This window comes from Lissotriton helveticus, chromosome 2_1 (genome assembly GCF_964261635.1).
Source record: "Lissotriton helveticus chromosome 2_1, aLisHel1.1, whole genome shotgun sequence".
Taxonomy (NCBI): Eukaryota; Metazoa; Chordata; class Amphibia; order Caudata; family Salamandridae; genus Lissotriton; species Lissotriton helveticus.
This window is the reverse complement of record NC_136059.1, coordinates 1,414,412,317-1,414,435,416: the sequence shown is the minus strand read 5'-3', so window position 1 is coordinate 1,414,435,416 and position 23,100 is coordinate 1,414,412,317. Positions and strand designations below refer to the sequence as shown.

General features: G+C 45.2%; 1 protein-coding gene across 2 annotated transcripts in view; it reads right to left on the bottom strand.

Moving 5' to 3' along the window:
- Window positions 1–23,100, bottom strand: part of THAP1 (THAP domain containing 1) — a 67,131-nt gene that overhangs the window by 22,172 nt on the left and 21,859 nt on the right. For both annotated transcript variants that reach the window (XM_078676345.1, XM_078676344.1), the window contains exon 2: window positions 22,229–22,424. In XM_078676345.1, coding sequence (XP_078532471.1) covers window positions 22,229–22,424 — 196 coding nt within the window. The remainder of the gene's footprint in view (window positions 1–22,228; window positions 22,425–23,100) is intronic.

The window sequence follows — 23,100 nt, the reverse complement described above, 5'->3', positions numbered from 1 at the left end:
AGATGACCAGTAGCATTCACAGTATGATGATCAAACAGTAAATAGCAAGTGGTGTGACAAAATTAAGGGGGTTTTCAAGAGAGGATTTGGAAAAACACGGGGTTTCAAATACAAAATCTGGGCACAGAATGGAGTGATTCCTGTAACAAACAAGATGAGAAATGTCCCTTTCCATATTAGGGAAGAGCTGGCTGAGATACTGAAGAAAATATGGAGGGTGTAATAGAACCAGTAGTCTTCGTTGTGTCTGTCTCCACTGGTTATTGCTAAAAAAAAGAAATTAAAAAAAAGGGTGGGGATTACGAGTGTTGATTTTAGAAAACTGAATAGGGTCATTTTGGTGGATTCACATCCATTGTCATGCACAGGTTCAAAGGTCTTCAGTAAAATTGATTTATCATCTGCGTACCGCCAGGCAGTATTAGAACCATCATACAGATATTTGACTGCTTTTGTATCAACTGTGGGTACATTCCAGGTTAAAAGAATGCCATTTTGGCTGGCTTCAGCTACATCAGTTTTTCAGTGCATAATGGAATCAGTTTTGGAGATTGTCAGAGGTGTTGTTACGTTTCAGGACGATAATTTGGTTGCAGGGAAAACAGAACAGGAACATGAAGAAATATTACAAAGGGTTTTAAAGAGACTTGTCCAGGCAGGAATAGTGGCAAACATCAAACAAGCATCGAATATTTAGGGTATGTCATATCAGAGGGGCTTGACCCATTCCTGACAGTAAAGAACAAGTGTCCTCTTTTCTTGGTGTATGTGAATTTCACGCTACGTTTATAAAAGATTTTGAGGTAGATGGAAAATGTAATACATATATTAAAGTAAAACAAAATGTTGAATGGAATGAGAGGTGCAAAGCAGATTTTGAAACACTTATGGCAGAGATAGCTTCTTCAAGGGTGCTGGTTCCTTTTAACCCAGACTGTCAGTATTTAATTACTCTAGATGCCAATAATAGCGGGAAGCCTTTCGCAGTACACTAAGGAGAGGGAAAGGACAATTAGTTTCGCATCCAGAGTGTTACGTGACAATGAGAAAAAAAATTCTGTGATAGAAAAGGAATTGTTGGCACGTTGCTGGGCAGTTGAAATGTTTTATGCGTTTTATATGGGGGAAGAAGGTTTACCTTGTTGACGGGCCATAAACCTTTGGTGAACAATGCATGTGGTGATGTTATTAAAGATCACACATTTAGAAGTGCAAGATCAAGTTCAAAACTGTTACAATACTATTGTGAAATCAAGCATATAACAGGAGGAAAAAACAGAAGAACGGATTATCTGTCACATTCACCCCAATCAGTTGACAATGTGATTGCATGTGGTGTGAACAAAGAGGATGAGGAATGACTTATAGCTGCAATTGAGGTGTGTGAGGAGAATGGCTTTGATGAAAATTAAGGGTTTAATGCACAGAAGAAGATGAAGAGTTGAACTTGGTTCAGAAATACATCAGGGAAGGCTGGTCCAAAGAGAACTCTCTTCCTCCTGTATATCAGTGTTATGTGAAAGTGGCAGCTGAGTTGACTCTAGAGAAGGGAAACATTGTGATGAGGGGAGATAAATGTGTTCCTCCAAGATTGTTGTGTATGAAAATGTATTAGAGCTGGACATGAAGGACATCTAGGGGAACAAATCACAAGAAAGAAAATACGATCAACATTTTGGTGGCCTGGCAAGGATTCAGAAATAACTCTGGTGGTTAGGGAGTGCATTATATGTTCGATTAGCAATAAGTCGCTCAAAACTGAAACACCACCATTGCGGTCTGTAGCATTGCCAGATGAACTGTGATTAAAATTGGCCATAGATTTTACTGGTTCATTTAGAGCACTACCTCATAATTAAACAGACCCCCCAGGATATAGCGGCATGGATTAGCAAATTTAGCGGCACAAAAATTGAAATTTAGCGGCACAAATATGGAAATTTAGCAGCAATTTTGCGGCATTTTATTTGGCCATTTTTCCTACAACAAAGGGCTCAATAGCGTGGAGAGTGAGTAGCTGTCAAGCAGGGCATACATCGGAGATTAGCAGAATGCCAAAAGGGTAAATAATGATAAGCACTTAACAGTACAGTTAACATATCTCTCAATGCGCCTCCTGCAGAAAATTCCGGCCTGTAATTGCTAGCGTCTAGGATGCAATTATATTGGGTCGCATTAAATAAGGAGAATTAAATTCATCTGATTTTGTACAACTGCCGGCTGAACCTCGGGGCTGCAGAGAGCGGTATTCTTATTTCATGTGTTACGCTTTTAAGAAAATAAGGCATCTATTTTAATGTTGGAGCCGGGAGATGCGCATTTTTATAAAGAAGTGCTTTATCAGGAGGTTACACATTCTCTGAGCGCAGAAGAACGAAACATATGTGGAAATGTTTTCTTTTTCAAGTTTGTAGTTTTGGACATGTGTGCCTCAGTTGCAATGCAGAACTACCGCATGTCCTCACAGAACACTTCAGTTCTGTGATCCTGCTGGAAGTGAAGTAGTGTAATTAAAGCGCTCCGATACCTACGGGTCAAGCTAGCGCTATATAAAACTTTTAAAATAAATAAAAATAAATAAAAGGGTGGGTGACGGTGTACTGCGAAGGACTCTGGGCGCCAGTTCTGCAGCTGCGAGCGAGCAGCAGCACCAGCTTTTATCGAAGTTGCACAGCAGGGCTTGGCAGTAGGAGACACACCCCGAAGGTGCCACCGGAGAGGGGGGTGTGTGGAGCAGCCGCCACTGGTGTTGCTGGGTTTGCCACGTTTGCCAACGTAAAATACTGTCCATGTGTTCACATTTAAAGATCCTGCATTCACCCGGACATGATACTTTAATATAACTTTGCATAAAACCTCCTGCATTCATTTTCACCATGCTCTGTCTTTGTTAACTTTAATTATCATTAAGGGATCGTTAAGGTATCTAGAAAACATTTTAAAGCGTTTCTTTCTTGTATATACTGCTTGTGGGACATTAAATACTGGTGATGCAGGGAGAAGCCGGCCCGTGCCAATGCCTGCCGTGTCACACGGACAGGAGAAGAAGGCACGGAAAATGTGGCAGAGACACTCGTCATACTGAGAAGTGATGAGGAAATAAAAGCACAGTTTGTACTGGCAACAACAACCTCTTTCCCGCCATTGTAATTCTGATATTCCACCACACTCCACAACCAGCATAGGGCAAGGCCTTTGACAGGTCTGTCTTTAGCTACTCTGCTACCAGGGCCTGCATTACATGGTCAGAAGGCAGCATATATTTACATTCTACTTTCCAAACATTTCCTAGGGAATTTCAATAGGACATTCAATTTGAGAGGTCCAATATATATCTTCCTTTGTCTAATCAGCACACATCTTTCAAGGACCATTTTAGGTGGATATAGTTTGATTTTTGAACGGTTCATGAAGAGTGGGCCAATATCCTTAAACAATACAGAAAACATTTTTCTGTGTTTGCATAGAGGTCCAGTATGTTCCAGTAACAACTGACATTAGAAGTAGGGTATTGCCAAGGCCCGTGAACTGTGTGTAGAACATTCCGGGACAGGTCCAGTGTTAGGTTTATGGTTAAGGCCAGGGTCTATTTTTAAAGTACACCTTTCCGCAATATCCCTAGTCCTCCCAGGGGGAACAGAGGAGGGAGGCATTACCAGCCCACTCTATGAACCCTGTGGCTGAAGCAGATGATTGTTTTTGCAGTAAATATTTTCTGGTTTTACCAGTCAGTTTTGCCAACTCGGAAACCGACATGGAGTCTGTTTTTTTGCCATCAGATGCCAATCGAACTGCTAGATTTACATGCAAAATCCGAGTGGAATATTTCAAAAGCGAACAAATATTTGCACTGAATCAAAAGAGCGCATAGAAACTACGGCCTCTACTTGCTGTTTAGATATTTATTTGTCCAGTCATTTTGGGCTGTCTTCAGAAAATACAACATTAGAACCCACCTTCCTATAAAAATGTTCCCCTTGATCAATCTATTGGAAAATTTCCAGGAACAAACTTACTTGTGTATCTATTTATTTATTCCAAATTTGTTGGCAAAGTTGCCAGATGAGGCCCTAGTTATTAGCGAACAAAACGCTTTTCCTATAGACTAAGCATTGTAAACATAAGTATAGTCAGACCCCCAGGATATAGCGGCTTTTGTAAAAATGCCGCGCGATTTCTACAAAAGTGCCGATTTCGCGGGCACTTTTGTAAAAAATCGCGGCATTTTTACAAAAGTGCAGATTTCGCGGCAAACCGCGAAATCCTGGAGGGTCTGATTAAATATAGGCATTAGTTGCTGTTGATGATTACAGCAAGCGGTGGGAGGTGTAATTTAATGTAACTTTTCTCCAGAAAATTCTCTCAGAGAAGGTTTACCAAAAGAGTTAGTATCAGATAATGGGGTTCCGTTTATTTCAAAGGAAATAACAGATTTTCCTCCAAAATGTTGTATTGTGCAAAAGTGTCGCTTTATATCATCAACAAGCCAACGGTTTAGTGGAAAAAATGAACCATACATTGGTGGAGTGCATACAGTGTTCTCATATCTCACTAGTTCTAACAGTGTAACGGACAAGACCCCATTTGAAGTGTTGAGTTTGGTAACCAGCATGAATGCAGTGTCCACTTTGGTTGAAGGAGTGCAAAGCTTGTTCAGAATATGAAATTAATATGGATAGAGAAATCCGTCCAAAGGTGAAGGTTTCACAACAGAAAATGAAACAGTATTTTGATGATAAACAAGGTGTCAAAACAGCTGAACGTCAAATCCAGGAGTGTAATTGGGTGCGCATTCAAGAGCCAAGTAAAGTACAAAAGGGATCACCTACATTCCGAAAACCGGCCATGATTGAGGCTGTTAAGGGTAATGCTGTCAGGATAAAAGGGAATAAATGGTGCAATTTAGGCAGGGTGGTAAAGGTGCGTGCGTAAGATGAAGATGTGTTAGAGGAAGATTTTCGAAACATATCACAAGGAAAACAAACCAAAAGTATTCTAGTACCACAAAACTTGTGTTACTAGCTCTATGATTTACGAGCTCAGTGGGGCCACTGATGTTTACTACTAAGCCCATTATTGCACGCTATGTGCGGTCGTCGACATTTTTAAGTCCATGCACCACGGGGGTAAACAGACAGATGGTAATAGGTCTATTTGCTTAAATGCCTGCATTATACTGGTTAAGTGCAGAACCTAAAATATGGCAGACCTATTGGCTTTGCCGATGTGTATTTTATAAGGTGCTACCAATGGTACCACAGTCTTACAGATTTGTTAAGCTGAGAAAAGAAGGTGTGTACATTAATAACTGAATCCAAATAGGGGCCATTCCCCCTAGTCAGGGTAAGGGGGGATTACACTTCTAAAATAACCTCTGCTTGGCACAAGACTTCTGGCTTATCTCAGAGGCAATGTGTAAAGCATTTGCACATAACACATAGTAATACAGTGAAAACACTACAAAAGGAGACCTCACCAGTTTTAGAAAAAATGAAAATATTTATCAGTGTAAAACCAGACCAAAATGATAAAAATCCAACCTACTGTAATGAAAATCTGAATTTTTTTGAGGAAAAACCAAAATAGAGTTAATTAATGTTGCCAGCTCCGTACGGGGCTATTACATTGTTGTGAACAACAAATCCAACAGTTCAGGCCTGCCACGGACAAGCTATAGTGTGGGGACAACCCGCAACCAGTACCGTATAAATGCAAAGTGTCATGGAACTCGCGATGAGCTCCGAAGTGGCGTTATCGTCTGCGTCAGTCCTGGAGGCCGGTGCAGGAGTTGTTGGGCCCTTGAAGTCACATGCGTTGCAGTTCCACCTCCGTGAGGTTGAAGTTAGGAGCACTGGTGTCAGCAGGCATCAGGCTGTGGTGTGGAGCAGTGCGGCGTGTGGTGCCCTCAGGTTGCAGGGCAGGCAGTGGCTCAGTGACAGCATTCAGCCAAGTCATTGAGACCAGGCCTGTGGTGCAAAGTGGGACGGTGCTCGTTGCGGTGATAGAAGCTCATGGTGCAGGCAGTGGCATCATCGTTGCTGAAGCGCTGTAGTCGGTAGAGGATCTGGTGTCAATGGCGCCGGCATCAGTGGGCTAAGGCTGTGATGTGGGACAGGGCAGTGCATTGGGTAACTTACAAGTGGTGCCCTCAGGACACAGTGCAGGCAGGGGCATCGATTTTGGCGTGGAGTGACATAGGAAGGGATCCCAAGGCAGAGATGTGAAGTGAGGCGGTGCGAATTGCAGAGCCCTCAGATCACTGTGTAAGCAGCTCCTCGGTGGAGTCATCAGACGGCGTTATCGGTGAGAGTGGTGTTGTGGTGTGAAGCACAAGTTACTACTTTTGTAACAATATATCTGTAAGAGACATTAGTTAGTGATTTATTTTATTTTATTTTATTTTAATTTAACATATTTATAGAGCACACAGCTACTCAGATTAGTGTCCCGGCGCTAGCGAAGGCAGAATGATAGGAGGGTGCGAGAGCATGGGGTGGAGCCTGAGTTACTGCTGAAACGGCCATGTCTTCAGTAGTTTGGCGAGAGCATGGGGTGGAGCCCGAGTTACTGCTGAAACAGCCATGTCTTCAGTAGTTTTCTGAAGTGCAGAATATTTGGCGCTTGTCTGAGTGTTATAGGGAGTTCATTCCAGAGGTGAGTGACCTGGACTTGGAAGGAACGTCTTCCCATGCGGGCACGATTCAATTTAGGCACACTCATCAAGTGTTGGTGAGATGATCTGAGGGCTCTACCGGGTATGTAGTAACTCACTCTTTTCCTAATATAGGTGGCCTCAAAACCATGTAGGGCCTTAAAGGTGATGAACAGGGCCTTGAACCTGATTCTGTGGGGGATGGGAAGCCAGTGCAGTTTCTTAAGGTAGGGCGATATATGGACTTTGGGTCCCAGCATAAGTATGGCTCTTGCGGCTGTGTTCTGCACGACCTGGAGTTTCCTGAGAAGGCATTCCGGGAGACCCAGATAAAGGGCATTAGCGTAGTCCATCCTGGAGGTGATAAGGGCCTGGCCCACGGTCCTTCTGTGGGAAAGGGACAGGAGTGGAAGAAATCTCCAGAGCATTTTCAGGGTTCCGTAACAGGTGCCGACCACAGATTGAACTTGGGTCTTCATGTTCAATGAGTTGTCGAGTTTGACCCCTAAGTTTTTGGCTACTCCCACGGAGGACTGCGGGGGGACATATCAGACGGCCACCACTGTCTCCAGACATCCTGGTCCGAAACTCTGAAAAGAATTACTTCTGATTTAGCGGAGTTGCACTGAAGCTGGTTATGGCTAAACCAGGAGAAGACCTGTCTTAAACAGTTCCTTATTTTGTCGCCATCCAGAGCCTCTCCCTTTTTACAGGTAAACAGAAGCTAGGTGTCATCAGCGTAAGATATAATCATGGCTCCAGCCGCTTCAGCCAGAAGGGCGAGAGGAGCCATGTAGAGATTAAATAATAATGGGCTCAGGATGGAGCCCTGAGGGACACCCACCTCCGAAGGAGGCATAAGGGAGGAGAAAGGTGGGTTCCAAACTTCCTGCCTTCGGTCTTCTAAAAACAAAGAGAACCACTTCAACACCGTGCCCCCAACCCCACAGTCTCTGTAGGAGTCTCACTTGGGGCACGGTGTCGAAAGCGGCAGATAAATCAAGCAGTATCAAAGTCGCACTCTCGCCTACATCGAGAGTCATTTTAATGGATTCTGCTATTTCAAGGAGAGCTGATTCGGTACTAAAGCCAGCTCGGAATCCAGATTGGCTCGCGTGGAGACAGTCGTTCGACTCCATAAATTCGGTGGTAACAGAGTTCACATAGTTTTCAATGACCTTAGCAATGGAAGGCAGGAGTGAGATGGGTCTATAGTTAGACACTATTAGAGGATCTGCTGTAGGCTTTTTTAGCAGTGGCAGGACTTTGGCGTGTTTCCAAATGACTGGGACCTGGCCACTGCTCAGAGATAGGTCCAGTACCATATTGACCTCAGTATTAATCACCTCAGCCACCAATGCCAGTGTTTTAGCTGGGCAGGGGTCTGATGGTGAGCCAGACTTTAAACTCTTCATGATTTTCAGAGATTGAGCTAGCGTAATAGAAGGGAATTGGAGGAAGGTGGCAGTAGGTAATGGTTTGACGTGCGGAGGTAGTGTGTTGGTCAGTGTCATAGAGGAAGGGTTGAGAGAAGTCTGTATATCGACTATCTTCCTATGGAAGAAGTCTGCTATTTGATGGGTCCAGGCTTCCGAAGCTTCGCAATTGGAGGCTACTGCTGGAGGTGAGGTAAAGTGTTTTACGATTTTGAATATTTCCTTACTTTTATTGGCTGATGTCTCAATCTTAGTTTCAAAGAACCGTTTCTTTTCTTCGAGAATTTTCTGGTGGTAAATTTTTTGTTCTTTTTTGTAAAGAGATTTACTATTGTCACTAAAGTTTTTCCTACATGTCCTTTCCAATTGATAACAGACACTTTTACACTTGCGTAAGGTTTCATTAAACCTTGGTGCAGAGCGATGTGTAGTCTGTTGGGACCTAAGGGTCTCGGGTGCTACGGTTTCCACACCCTGTTTTATCCAGTTTTCCAAGCTGGGGGCATCCAGCGCTAATTTGTTACTGCTGACAAAGGGATGCGTCTGCAGTGCGGAGCCAAGGGCCTCCGAAGTTAGTTTATGGAGAGCTCTAGATTTGAAGGGGGGGGGGGGGGGGGGGGTTTAGTGATGGTGTATGCTGGTTTCCTGATTTTTGCCAACGTAATTCTTAGCAGGAAGTGATCGGTCCAAACAAGAGGAGTGGGCTCTTCGGTTTGGCACGGGGTCTTTGAGAAAATTTGGTCTAATATATGTCCCTTCTCATGAGTGGGTCTATTTATGAGGGGAAGCAGGTTCAGGGAGTCATGGGTCTCGCCTAATGTAATGTTCTCAGCACTCTCTAATTTGTCCATATGGACATTAAAGTCAATTAGGACCAGAAATTGGTTATATTTAAGGGCAAGCGGTGCTATGGTGTTGATAATTGCTTTTAAAAAAGGTCCTGAGTGGCCTGGAGGTCTGTATAAGAGGACACCCGCCAGGGATTTGTGGGCGGATAATGTGCAATAAAAATAAAGGCTCTCTGGACCCGTGATTTCATCCATGGGGAGAATTTTGGCCGAGATGTCATTTTTAAAAATCATGGCAACGCCCCCACCCTTCCCAGTGGTGCGGTCCTTCCTAAGAATGGAATAACCTATGGGTACTGCTATTGCCAAGGTGGGGTTGGAGGTGTCGGAGAGCCAGGTTTCCGTTAAGAAAAATATATCGGGTCTGAACTCAGACATCAAGTCGGAGATATGCTGAGCATATTTTTAAAAATCATGGCAACGCCCCCACCCTTCCCAGTGGTGCGGTCCTTCATAAGAATGGAATAACCTATGGGTACTGCTATTGCCAAGGTGGGGTTGGAGGTGTCAGAGAGCCAGGTTTCCGTTAAGAAAAATATATCGGGTCTTAACTCAGAGATCAAGTCGGAGATATGCTGAGCATTTTTGATAAAAGATCTTACATTGAGCAAGTAGACATAAAGTTTCTCCTGGCTCCTCTTATCACGTTCCAACGCGCTAGACAAGGGCCCGTGTGGCTTTGCTGGGTAACGGGAACTGGTCCAATTACACATGCTGCAAAGCATGATTTGGTTGTCCCAACCTACCTCCACGTGGTTATAGCATTTATGGGGGGGGGGGTATACTTTTTTAGCGCAACGCTATCATACCTTATATGATTGTCATGGTCTGGACTGGGATCGGTAGTGTTTCCTGTCCTGTCCGCCTCCGGGACGCGGACGGGCGCAAACGAGCTTGCCTTTGGCGCGCCCGCTGCGTGCGTCCGCTGCGCGGTCGAATACACATCCGGTTTTATGGGGGTCAGGCCACTCAAACGCTAACCTCCGTAAACCGGATGTGGGCGTATTCTCCCTCCACAACAATCGACTCTGTCGCGGTGGAACGGGGAGAATAGGCAACAGGTAAGCAAAGTTGCATGTGCAGAGTACAATTAGGCATTCAAAAAATCTCCTACGTAAAATATTAGTGCAGCACAATCACCATAAAACGTGACAGGGCCACGTAACAGTTAAAAAAACTGCGTGATAGTGATAGATTCCTTACCTTAGAATATCCCCAGGCGTTAGACTGGGTACGGAAAGTTTTTCGTCAGCTGTACCCCAGCGCGTCGGTAGGTGGCGTCGTGCGGCTCCATGTCCGTCGCTGGCGTCGTAAGCACCGAGATGATATCACGGAGACTACTTAGGCGCCACCCACGCACGCTGACGTCAGTTCTGTGCACGACTTTCCACGCCAGGAACGCAGAGCCATGCAATGGACCACTGGTGCTATGAAACTAGGGTCCTGAAAGGAATGACCTTAACCCTAGAAATCAGTACACAGAACGGGGAGGATGGGTGAGGCTGTAAGGAATCTATCACTAACTAATGTCTCTTATAGATATATCGTTACACAAGTAGTGACTTGTGCATCTGAAAGAGACACATTAGTGATAGATTCCTTACCTTGGAATAGATACCCTACAATACCAACCCCGGTGGAGGGTCTGCGAATAAGATTACATCAGAAAGTCACGGAGAACAGACCGGCCAAAGAAGCCGTCTCTCCTGACTGGACTATCAAGGCAGTAATGCTTGGTAAACGTGTGCAGCGAAGCCCACGCAGCTGCCTGACAAATGTCCTGCAAGGGAACGCCGCGTCCCAAGCTAGTAGTAGCTGCTGTTACCCTGGTAGAATGGGCATGCAGCCCCACAGGAGGCTCCTTCTTGGCCAACGAGTAACATGCTTTTATGCACAGAACGACCCACCGAGAGCTGGTTCGTTTGTGCACGGCCTGACCTTTTTTGGCGCTCACGTAGCCAACAAAGAGTTGGTCATCCACCCGGAACTGTTGTGTGCGCTTCAGATAGAAAGATTTGGGTCCAGATGGTGGAGCCTCTCTTCCTCTTTTGAAGGATGCGGAGGCGGAAAGAAGGTGGGCAAATTGATGGTCTGCCGGATGTAGAAGTGCGTGACAACCTTTGGCAAGAAAGAAGGACGGGTCCTTAAAACCACCTAGTCCGGATGAACAGAAAGGAAAGGAGGTTTGGAAGAAAGAGCCTGGCGCTTACCCACTCTTCTGGCAGAGGTGATAGCTACCAGTGGGGGAGGAGATGTCGAATCCTGCCGCCCACTGTTGTGGGGTGCACCCCAAAGCTCAGACTAGGAAGGCTTTGAGGCGGATGCTGCGGGAGCGGAGGTGGACTGACCCGCACGCTGGCCCCCAGTGCCGCCACAGCGGCCTCCACGCCCACGGCTGCGCTGAGTTTGGTTCTGCGCAGGCTTCTGACTGAACGAGCAGGCAGGGGCGCCCCGAGTTTGGTTCTGCGCAGGCTTCTGACTGAACGAGCAGGCAGGGGCGCCCCTTCTGTTTCCACGAAAGGAACAAAAGGTAGACGTGGCTGGGGTTGTGGTGGAGAAACCCAAGGACTTGGCCGTAGCCCGAGAATCCTTGAAACACTCCAGCGCACTGGCTGCCTTACCGCCAAACAGGTGAATACCATCAAAGGGCATGTCCATGAGGGAACTCTGGACATCCCCCGAAAAACCCAGTGGTCCGTAGTCAGGCATGGCGACGCAGGGCCACTGTTGAGGAGATCGCTCTCCCTAAAGAGTCCGCGGAGTCCAGGCCACACCGAAGGCGAACTTCGCAGCATCCTTTCCCTCCGCAACAGCCTGGGAAAATACAGCCCAAACTTCTTTCGGACACTGGGGCAGTGTCTGCGCCACTGTGCCCCACACAGCATGAGAGTAGAGGCCTAAAAGGCATGCGGTGTTGACTGACCGCAGCCCCAAGCTGGCAGAGGAAAATAACCTCTTGCCAAACTGCTCCATCTTTTTCGATTCCTTATCCGGAGGGGTGGTAGGGAGCACACTTTGGGAAGTGGAAGCCTAAATGACCAGGCTCTCCGGAATTGGATGATTTGTCAGAAGGCCGGGTCACCCGGTGCTGTGCGATGAAGCCTGGTCAAGTTCTTATCCACAGGAACCCCTGTGGCTGGCCTAGACGAGGTGCCCATCAAAACATCTGTCAAGACATCATTAAACAGGAACCGAGGTTCCATAGAACTTGCTGCCGCCTGAAGCACCTCAGTAAGGAGGCTGGTCTTGTGAGTGACAGTAAGCCGATCAAGGTCAAGGGCCTCAGCTGCTCTACGGAGCACCATAGGTGGTAACGCGGACGATGTAATGTCTGTGTTGTAACATACCCTTGTGGTATTACCAGCGGTGTAAACGCTGTTTCCCATATTACTACTAGCAATTGGCAGATCTCCTATATAAAAAATATGAATGTAATTTGAAATATTATTCTCTGGATCTACATGCATATTTTGATGGTTTCTAAACAATTATGGTGATGAATTTGTTAAATGATGATTTTCGAATTACTATAATTTATCTATACTCCCACCTTCCCATTGGTTTATTTTGTAACTTGTGTGTCAGTAGGATAACTGGCATTGTAGGTGAATGCACAGGGCCATTGTCCTTGGATTATCCACAATATAATGCATATTGGTGCATCATGAAGTTTTCGTCTGAGAGTATAGAGTACCAAGGGATTCCTTGTAAAGGTTGAAGATGACGGGAGACAGTATGGAACCCTGGGAGATTCTACACAATAAAGATATTTTGTGACCTAGAGGTACCCATGTGAACAAACTGGTGTCAGTTGTAAAAGTAGGAGGAAAACCAGCACAGAACACTGCTGATGAATCCCATTGGCGCCTCAATGGTGCATATGTGAGTGGTTAGTTGAGTGTGTCCAATGCAGCTGTGACATCCAGCAATTTCAGGAAACAGGGGTCATCGTCAGTGGTCAAGAGGGTATTATCTATGACGCCCAAGGTGGTGGTCTCTGTGCTGCAGTGTGCTCTGAAGCCAGATTGGTATTCATGAAGGAAAATAACAGGTGACACTGCAGTCACATAAATACTATAAACTATTGGACTCAATCAAAACAAACCTAAAAAAAATATACTTGTTTTATGAGAAAGGTGTGAGGAAACTCACAGATTACAAAATGAGGAGGAGTCAGGCCTTTGGGGTCTGCAAATTTAGCAAAATGAAGTGACATATCGTGTGACTCAGGCTCAAAGAAACATTGGTAACATCTGGGAGACTTACTAGAGCAGATTGACTTTCCACGACGGTCTGCTAAACAGAGAACTTTACGATGTGAAGACCAGACTGGTATGCAACAATATGCATGTTTACAATTCATAGGGCAAACCTAGACAATTAATTTCATAGTGAAAAGGCTCTTTGTCAGCCTACCAGTTCTGAAATTCTGGTTGATTATGAAGAGTTGTACATCCACTTCAGGCTATATGCGTTAGAAAATAAGTTGCTTAAAAAAAAAAAGTAACAGGATGTGACTCCACATTGTCATATGTCTGGAACAGGAATAATTAACTGTTTCAAGAAGGGCTGTGATAGGAAAAGTGGTTAGCGGTAGCCCATTTCAACACAACCTAAAGTGACAGCTCCTCTCAAAATGAGAATCTCATTGAAACTTTATTGCTAACCCTAAGTTTTTAATAACAGATTTTCTCAATGGCTGCCCTTCTTCAAACAGCTCATCGTTCCTGTTCCAGACATGGGAATGGGGATCTGGTTCCAGAACAGTTTTACATAGCTTAGAAGGAGGGGACTACTCGTTTCCTCATTTCCCTAAGCGTACCCACCGCTGGCACACATCTACCTCCAAGGGTAGAAAGCCTATGCCATCTTGGATTCCCCCTAGAATAGTGCATTCATGCCAGTTCGCAGTAAAACACACCGGATGTGAGGCAAAAGTGGGTAGGGTTGCCCTTAGGAACTTTTTCCTAATTTGTTAGAGAGTGTTCAGGAGTGACCCCCACTGACCTGCCATTGAACTGTACTAAAATGGGCATCACCACCAGACCTCGAGCACACTCTCTGGACCTATAGCAGAAGAGAAGGACTACACCTGATAGTTTGGACTTGTGATGAGACCTGAAGGGCTGGACTTGCTCCCCATGTAACCAGGACAAAGAAGGTTTCCATGGGTCAGTTGGCTCAACTCCTGTATGGCTACAGGGACACAACAAGCTGAAAAAGTCGTTTGTCTTTAAGTGCCCATCTGAGCTGTTGTAACTGGACATGGGCTGGACCCTGCTAGTGCCCTCGCTGAGAGTTAGATCTGACCCTTAAGTGCTGTCCCTGAGATGCTGGGACCCTTGGCAGTGTCCAGAAGGCCTTCTCCAACATCCTCTGGAAAGGTGGGACTTTAAAAACATTTTGGATTTCCAGACCTTCGGAGGACTGGGACCAATCGCCCGTGCCAATCTGCCCAATGTGCAACCTCACTGGGCAAGGCAACCAAGTTGGTCCTGCATTAAGCTTTTTGCTGCCTGAATTTACAGTTCAGCTGACCCTCACTGCAAGCCTATCAGACTTCCGTGCCAATTGTTCCAGATACAGCCTGCTGCCTTGCCGTACTATAGGAATCCAAGCTCTAAAAAACAGACTAAGTCCAATGGTAGAAATCTTGACAGGGCAAAGGAGCAGAAGTATCCGACTGACATGAGGATTTCTCTGGATGTAAAATAAGAACTTTTGCTGTGCTGAGCTTTTCCTGCTATAACCAACAGCTGCAGGTGTCCTCGTCCAATGGCAAACCAGCTTTGAAAGGACTTTCTTGGATATAGCCTGCAACCTTGCCCTTGCTGGAAGATTTCAACTTCCATTTTAGGAACGAAGTCAGAAGGTTACAAGGATGAACATGCTTGCTGTGTGCTCCCTTGTGATCGGTCTGAAATAGCACCTAGGTCCTGGTCACATGCCATCAGTATTTCCTATTCGCGCTTTACTTTTTCTTGGCGCTTTTTAGGTCTCGCCTGAGCCAGCGCATGCGCTGCACTAGCGAGACTTATAGTAACTGGGTTTCAGAAAATGCTACCAAGGCCTGAAGCTTGAATGTACGTGCAAAGCCGCCATCTGTTTCTGGATTTCCTCGCGGCACATGCGCCATCTGTATGCCATGGCCAGAAGCTTGAGTGCACGTGTGTGTGCACGCGCACAGCCGCCTTCTGGTTCTGGCTTTCCTCACGGCACAGGCGCCATCTGTATGCCACTTGCAAGCACCCTACCCCCTCCCTTCTCCCCCTCCCTCTTCGCCAGCTTCAGTTTCACGGCCACGCAGGATATTAGTTTCACTTTCACGGCCGCCAATGCTTGTTACTTCATATTGACTGCTTTGTGTGAATATGTCCACTTGTGTTGTAGGTAGGTGTTTGAGAAATTAAAAAGCTGTATTAAACACTTCTGTCTAGCCTGCTCCTCAGCTGCCTTAACCCAAAAAGTCTGTGCCTTTCACTGTCACCATCTGTACATGGTAATCCATTCCCCACAGAAGTGCAGATCAGTTTTCAGCAGTGGCATGTGTGGAATACTTTGAGTACAAGAGTCTATTTTTACTCTCGTTTCAAATGCTTCTGTGTTAATCCTAGATCCCTTGATGCGTTGTGAACATGCTTTTTCGGTTTTTTAAAACAATTAGATTTGGTTCGAGTTCTCCCTATGCTGTGTACAAATACTAAACAATAAACTTAACGTCATAACAGCCGGCACGCTAAAGGAGTTTAATTTTCACAGGTACATTTAGGTTGTGTGTATCCTCCTGATCTGGCAGCATAGAATAGATAGTCAACTTTTCTCTCTTAGCGAAATACATTTGTGGTTTTGACGTCTCCCGGGGCGCCCACCGGGAAGCCGCTGGTTTGTTTCCTGTCACGAATGACTTTCATGCGACTTATTTAAAAAAAAATGTTTTCCGAACAATTGATACCTCTAACGTAGTATTTATTCCTCTCAGTCAGTCAAACTAGCTTGTAAAACAAACCATGTGTACTAACACAGCAGTGAGACAATAAATAGACATTCTACCGCAGTAAACCACCCCCAGGCCATAGGCAATAAGAAATACTAATGGCATCATATAGACAGTCAAGAAACCCACAAGGCATAATAGTTTAAAACCATTAAACTCATCAACCATAAACATACATATTCAGGGAACAACATTGTTTAACATATTTAGGAGTCTCGCAAGTGCACAAGGTGCATCCAGGAATTTAATAAGCAGTGAAAACTGTAGCAGCTTATGTAATACTTTAAAAAGATCGGTTTTAAAAATGTCTGGGCCATGTCAGAAAATAAAGGCAAATTGGGAGAGGAAGTGACCTTAAGCTAGAGTGGTCGAACTCAAAGCTGGGGAACCTGGTTCGAGTCAAGGCATGGACACTCAACATCTGTGATTCTGGACAAAATCACTCAATATCCCCGTGCCCAACAAAAATAAATATGTCCATCTGTAAACTGGTGCTTATTGTGAGAAGTTGGCCTGGTATATGATGCTCACTAGTTCTAGTGATCACCTTGTACCATGCCAAGCAACCATCTTGGTGCTGGTTGTAAAGTCAACCTTATAGACAAGCTATCCTAGGGGTAGCATGGACTAAGCAGTCTTAGGCTAAACTCTGTAAAGGCATGTGAAGCAAGCTGTTTTACCATACACAATCCCTTGAATACCAAATGAAAGGACACCACACAGATATATATTGAAAATATATATAGATTTATTTCTACAAATATCCCCTATACTCTTTATGAGCACAGAAGCAAATGCGTTAAAACAAAAACACAGTTTAAATATACAAAAGTTGCACAATTATGGATGAGCCCTAGGGGCCACCTAAACCATATACTAAAATAGTGGTATAAGAACCACTATGGGGAAAGTGAAGAGGCCTAGGGCCTGGGGAAATCGCTGGAGCTGTTCGGGACTAGCAGTGAAGAAGTCGGGAAAGGCCCGCGGGACTCGGGTGCAGTGCGGAAAGTGCACGCAGTACCAATGCAATGTCAATGGTGCGTAAAAGTTACAAAGTTAGTTATTAAGGAACCTTCCGAGTGACCTAGAAGGATGAAACTTTAGACACAGACACTAGAGGTGTATACCAGTGTGGGAACACCGGCGTTGCTGAGTTACCTCACCCACAGGAAGCGGGTGCACAGGGTCGAAGTAGTGTCGGGTTTCGTCACGCAGGTCGATGGTGCTTGGAGCTGAAGATGCTGCAGGCGGCTCGATGTGAAGAGTTCCGGTGGATCCAAGGGTGGATCTGAAGAGGTGAAGACCTGAAAGCAGAAGGGACAATGTTCAAAGTCACTAGCCAGTGACTACCGTGGAACTAGGAAGGAACCAGGCGATGTCGGGTGCAAACAGGCGATGTCGTGAAGATTGTCTCTGCAGCCACGTGGACACGAAGAGGTCAAGGACGTCCAGGCGTTGGTCACGAGCTGTCCCACGAAGGCTCTCGCTGATGGCGGTGTCGGCAACTTGATTGGAGCAAACAGGCCTTGGCTAAAGCAAGCCACGCAGGAAGTGATTCAAGCTTCTCACTCGGACCAGCAAGGTCAGAGCGGGTGCTCCTTTTTAGGGGAGCAAGGGCCAGTCTGGAGCAACCAGACCTGCGGTGTAGTTTGTCGTTTTCGTCGCCAAGATGGCCGCTAGCCACGTGGCAAGTTGCCGGGATGGCGCGTCGAGTGGCACGGTGCAAAAGGGCCCCACGCAGATCGTGGAGATGCTGGGGGGCTGATCTTCGGTGCAAGGGCTGCTCGAGGTTGGGGCTTCTCAAACCCCAAAGCACAGCGTCAAGGGTGCCTCTGATGCTGCGCAGTCAGCTTCTCGGGGGTCTTCCAAGAGGTCCAGTCCCACGTCTCTCGGTGCCTCCACGGGTCCCTTCTTTGCAGGGACTGTGGATCGGGCTGTGAGAAGTCTGGGAGTCTGGGTCTTGTCAGGCTCTGGGCTCGGGCTCCGGCGGGAGGCGGCGGCAAAGCAGACGTCGAGTTGCTGGATGGTGCCTATGTTCACAGGGTGGCCACTCCTAGGCCACAAGGGAGATGCTCTTCAGTCTTCTGTGCAGCAGAATGTCGAAGTCCAGTCGTCTTCTTAGTTTCAAGTTGATTCAGGATGATCTGAAGTCTCAGGACACAGCTCCCACTCTTATTCGAATCTGGGGGGCCGGATCACCTACTAGGTCCCTCCTTCTGGGTGGGGCCAGGAAGGGGAGTGGTTACACCCCCTTTCCTTTGTCCAGTTTCGCGCCAGGACTGGGGCTGGAAGGCCCCAGCACCGGTTTGAACTGGCCTATGCACAGGGACACCTTGTGTGCCCCAGGCATGTCTGATTCTATTTAGCCCTGTCCTACCCAATACACAAAATCCTGTCTGGGGTGGTGCTAGCACCTCCCAAGGCAGGAAACCCTTTGTCCAAGCTGCCCTCGCTGGAAGGACTCCCAGCAACAGGAGGTCAGACTTGTGTCTGTGGTGGCAGCATCCATTTTGTGATGCTAAGGCTCAGTTTAACTTTACCCGGGGTTCAGGTTAGGTACATGTCGTGTCCCTCTAGAAGGGTGGAATGCTACCCCCGTCGCCAGGACTGGCGAGGGGGTAGTATTCCAATTCGTATGACACCTTACTCGACATGTTTTGATAAAGCCAAACCCAAGATAGCATTTAACCGCGAGGATTATAATGCACTTAAGAGTATATGGTATGGCATCATGAAACAGCTAAAGGACATGGTTCCGAAAGATGCAGACAGGCTCAGCTCATGCCAGAGCACCATCTCACATATTTCCAAGCACTCTGCCTCCAGGATTGATGAGGCCTTCCATAGGAGTGACTGATAGGAACATATGTGTCCATTTTAGGTTAGGTATAGGCATACTACACCTAAGTAAGGGGTGGTTACACTGACTTACCCCAGCTGAGTGATCAGCCAGTTTTGTCAAATATGGAGGCCAGGCCAGGGGTGGCACAATACGTGCTGCAGCCCCTAGTAGCCCTTGGAAGCACCTATGCCCTGGGTAGCTGGGTACACTGTTACAGGGGCCTATAAGGTGAACCAATTCCAATTGTGTATGTACCTAAGGTATATGGAGTCCATTTTAAGGAGAGAGCAATTAGCCTGGGGCCCTGAATAGTAGGTTCCCAGGCCAACTAAAGTCAAAAACCAGCTAAACACCAGGCAAAATGTTTGGGGGTAACCATAGTCAGATATCCACCTTCCTACACTTATGTAAAGCGCTCTGATAACTTCTGGTCAAGTTCACACTATATAAAACCCTGGAGGGAAAAAAGAATAGAAAAATCAAACAAGACGCGTTATTGTACAAATTCATCTGTTGACTTCACTCACCCACATAACTCCTCTCAGAGCCACATGTTCTTGTCATCTAGAACTTGGGGTATCCAGGCCGGGCCCCATTCTACTGAAGCAGGTGAAATCTGCATCCTTAGTTTGCCAGTCACTGTATTTGGTAGCGGTACTTCACTCATCCACCACCCCGAATCAGTGGTAGAGTTCTGTAGATTTCATTGGTTTTCTCCAGAGGCGGTTAGCAAATATTGAACAACAAACTTCACGTGGAAATGTGCTTTACAAATGCATTTTTCGTTTGTATTTGTCTTCTCAGGATGCAGTGTAAAAATTCAGAACAATTACCTACAATTAACTTCACGTGACAAAAATGCTAACCCCCCATGCGGTCTGAATTGTCGCTAATAACGTTTTTAGGCCAATTAGATTGCTAGTTACTTTATCGAACAATTAACCTTATTAAAGGATGCTGTTTTAAAATGCTTGCGTGTTACTTTTGTTTATTAATGCTCCCTGAGTCTGGTGTACTGTGGGGCTTTATGCTTTATCTTTCGGTAGGTTCAAATGCTCTATTAATCATTAGAATGCATTTTCTCCTTTTATGCCTCAAGGCACAGGAGTAGGGTGGCCTACAGCTTTGCGCAGCAACACATTCGAGTTATACTGGCATATAACATTCAGTGTATTATTGAAAATAAGCTCAATTAAAGGCAAAACCAGTGCCTGGAATTTCTTCCAACACAGCATAGCTTTAATTGAGGAAATATATCCAGTAGATTTTACTCAAACATCAAAGTATCGTCCCGTAAGGAACTCATTTCAGTGGTCTGGGAATAGGCCAGATTTTCCATGTACTTTCATCTCCTCAGTTACCTAATGTAGCTTTAAAACAATGCATTTTTCGTTGCTTCTAAATATAAACTTTTGGACACTTGGTTACATTTCTTAAATGCCTAACAAACAAGCATTGGCATAGCCAATAGGTCTCGCCTTTGGGTCCTTATAAGTGCTTAGCCATGCAACAGTTGATGTTGTTACACCAAGGATTTTGTGCTGCATTACTAAATACTTATAAGGTCCCAAAAGCGAGACCTATTGGCTATGCCAATGCTTGTTCCTTTTAATCTTTAAAACTTCTTGTGTATGGTTACCCTAATTGAATTTTTTTCATTTTGGTGTCATTTTGTTTATTACATTTTATCCTATTTTTTATAAATTGGAGTGAGAAATGTATTGTGATGGGTTTTTTACTTTAACTATTCTTAACTTCTAAATGCTTTACACATTTTTTCTCAGTTAAACCTATCTATGTGCTGTAGCTCTCAGGGGTTGAGCTCAAGTTTACATTATTGTGACCTTTGCCTGGACCCAATACGTTAGTGGCTTAATTGCTCATGGTGTACTACCATCCACCCCTATTAATAATTCACTTTCTTACAGAGATGCTAGCCTCATTTGTTATAGGGTTCTATATTTCTTTACAGTGTATTAATAGCTCTGAGGAACACAGTTCAATTGAAATAGATAGTTTATAATTTTTAATACATTATTGATGATACCTAGGTAGTTTTGTCCAATGGAGTCAGCTGGTCTAGAAGGTTTTCATAATGAGAGTTAACCTCTCCCCTGCCCCCCTGGGGGGGGGGGGGGAGTGAACATCACTGTGACATGGGGATCTTGGTCCTGGTATCAGGTGCCAAATACAGTCTTCCACTGGACTCCTCAACGCTCTCTATATCATCTTGACTGTGTAGACCAGACGTTTGGGTGAGCTCTTCTGTCCATTTTAGGTGACCGGTTTTGTTGGAAAAGCACAACCTCTTTTGGAGGCTGCTCACAGAGGACTTCCCCAAATGGGCGGTGGGTAGCAAGAGAACCTGCACTAACATTCTGCCATAACCCGCAATACAGCTCTTGTCTCTCACTGCACAACACTCCAGATGTTTACGCTAAAGAGCATTAGAGGTACCTGAACATCTGTGTTTGCACCTGTCGAAGTGAAATGCCCACGAAGGAAGAGTGAGATCTTAAAAACAAACTGCATAAACACTAAAGCAGATTAAGAATCTTTAAGTGGGAAGGAAGAGGAGCAGTGCACTCTGCAGAATAGTTAACCATGGTGGATGAGGACCCAATCTCAAAAGGAGTGTTAGAGGACTACCAGCCCTGAGGTACTGTACAGCAGTTTATAATTAAACATAAAATTACTGGGGAAATGTTTGCTTACAGAAACAGAAGATAGCTCCTATTATTATGACTCCTAGATGACTGCCAAGCGATTGTCCATACATAAATCTGTGTGATTATAAGGTTCGTATTACACTGTGCAGCAGACTAGAGAACTTTTCTTTTTTATAAGACGACATATTAGCTGGACATTGACATAGTATATGTTTTTTTAATAATCTGCTGCATTCTAATTCTCGAGCCCCACTCCACCTCCCTGAATAAGCCTTGGGCTACTCGGCTTCTCTATCCTGAGAGTGAAGTGCTTAACTGGAGGACTTGGTAATCAGTTATCAATCTTAAAGTAGGTCAGGCCCAAAGGCAGCAGAGGCAAACTATTCCAATTGTCAAAATTGGAGCCTAGTAGCCCAACTTCCTGTGGTTCCGAACCAGTTACAACAATATGATTGAGGGATGCATTGGCCACAGACTATAAATTACTTAACTGCTGCAATTCAGTCTTGGAGGTTTACATATCTGAAGCCCATGACTGTTTAAGCAATATAGGATAGCGCTGTTCACAGCTTTCCACTTTCTTCATCGCAACCATTTATAAAAAGATGCAACAAAAACCTTCATTAGGGTATTAGGGCCGTTAAGATTAATTACCCCAAACTCTCTAACAACATAAAAAGTAACCGCTTGCATATCGTCTGACATAGAGGTGCTTTCTTATTGTAGAAACTGATTCTCTAGTTGTTTCTAAACAGAACGATAAATATATGAAAATGGTAACTATTACCTTGTTTTTATTCTCAGAAAAAGAGAATATTGTAGGGACAGCATTGTCATTCAGCAGCTTGTTGTTACACTCTCTTTTAAAACAGTCGGGTGTGAAATGCTCTGAACAAATGCTACTGTACTTGGTTGGTTTAAAGTTGTTTCTCCTTACTGCAGCTTCCCATTTCTCACAAATCTCTGGTCGGGTAAGAGGGAACCTGTGCAAAAAAAAACAGCTTTAGTTTTGTGAAAAAGACATTGATTTACAACATTCATCACATGCTGAATATCTGTTAAGATGATTTGGCAATAACGACTAGGTTTGTATGCTCTTTTGAGCGGTCACTGGTATCAGTGGCACAATTAGGAATTAAGACAAGCATTTGCAATGCAATAGGTCTCCCATTAGGAAAGTCTGAGCTATTGGTACTGTAAATGACAATTTTTTAAAATATTTTAAAATGTGTTGGCTTTGAAAATATATAAATAATAGCATTGTAATTCACAAAGCCAAAAGCTTACACTTTCATAATGCGAGTCCTATTAGCTATGGCAATGCTTTTTGGTAGCAAGCAAGGACAGTGCTGTTGTGGTGCTGAGTGATGCTGTTGTGGTGCCGAGTGACGATGTGGTTGGGCTGAGTGACGTGGTGGTGTCCCAGAGTGATGTGGTGGTGTCCTAGAGTGATGACCTGAAAATGAATAGGAACAGATGCACGCCGCCGGGTCACTTGATACCCATGGCCACAGGTGCAGAACTCGCTTGTTGTGGGATCGGTTGTTGTGGGATCGGTGGGAGGCTGTGGCGGGGCAGAGGTGTACATTTCACCGGGGAGCCGCTCAGGAGCACGGAGCCCTCTGGCCAAAATATCTGTGACAGTCCGATTGAAGCAAG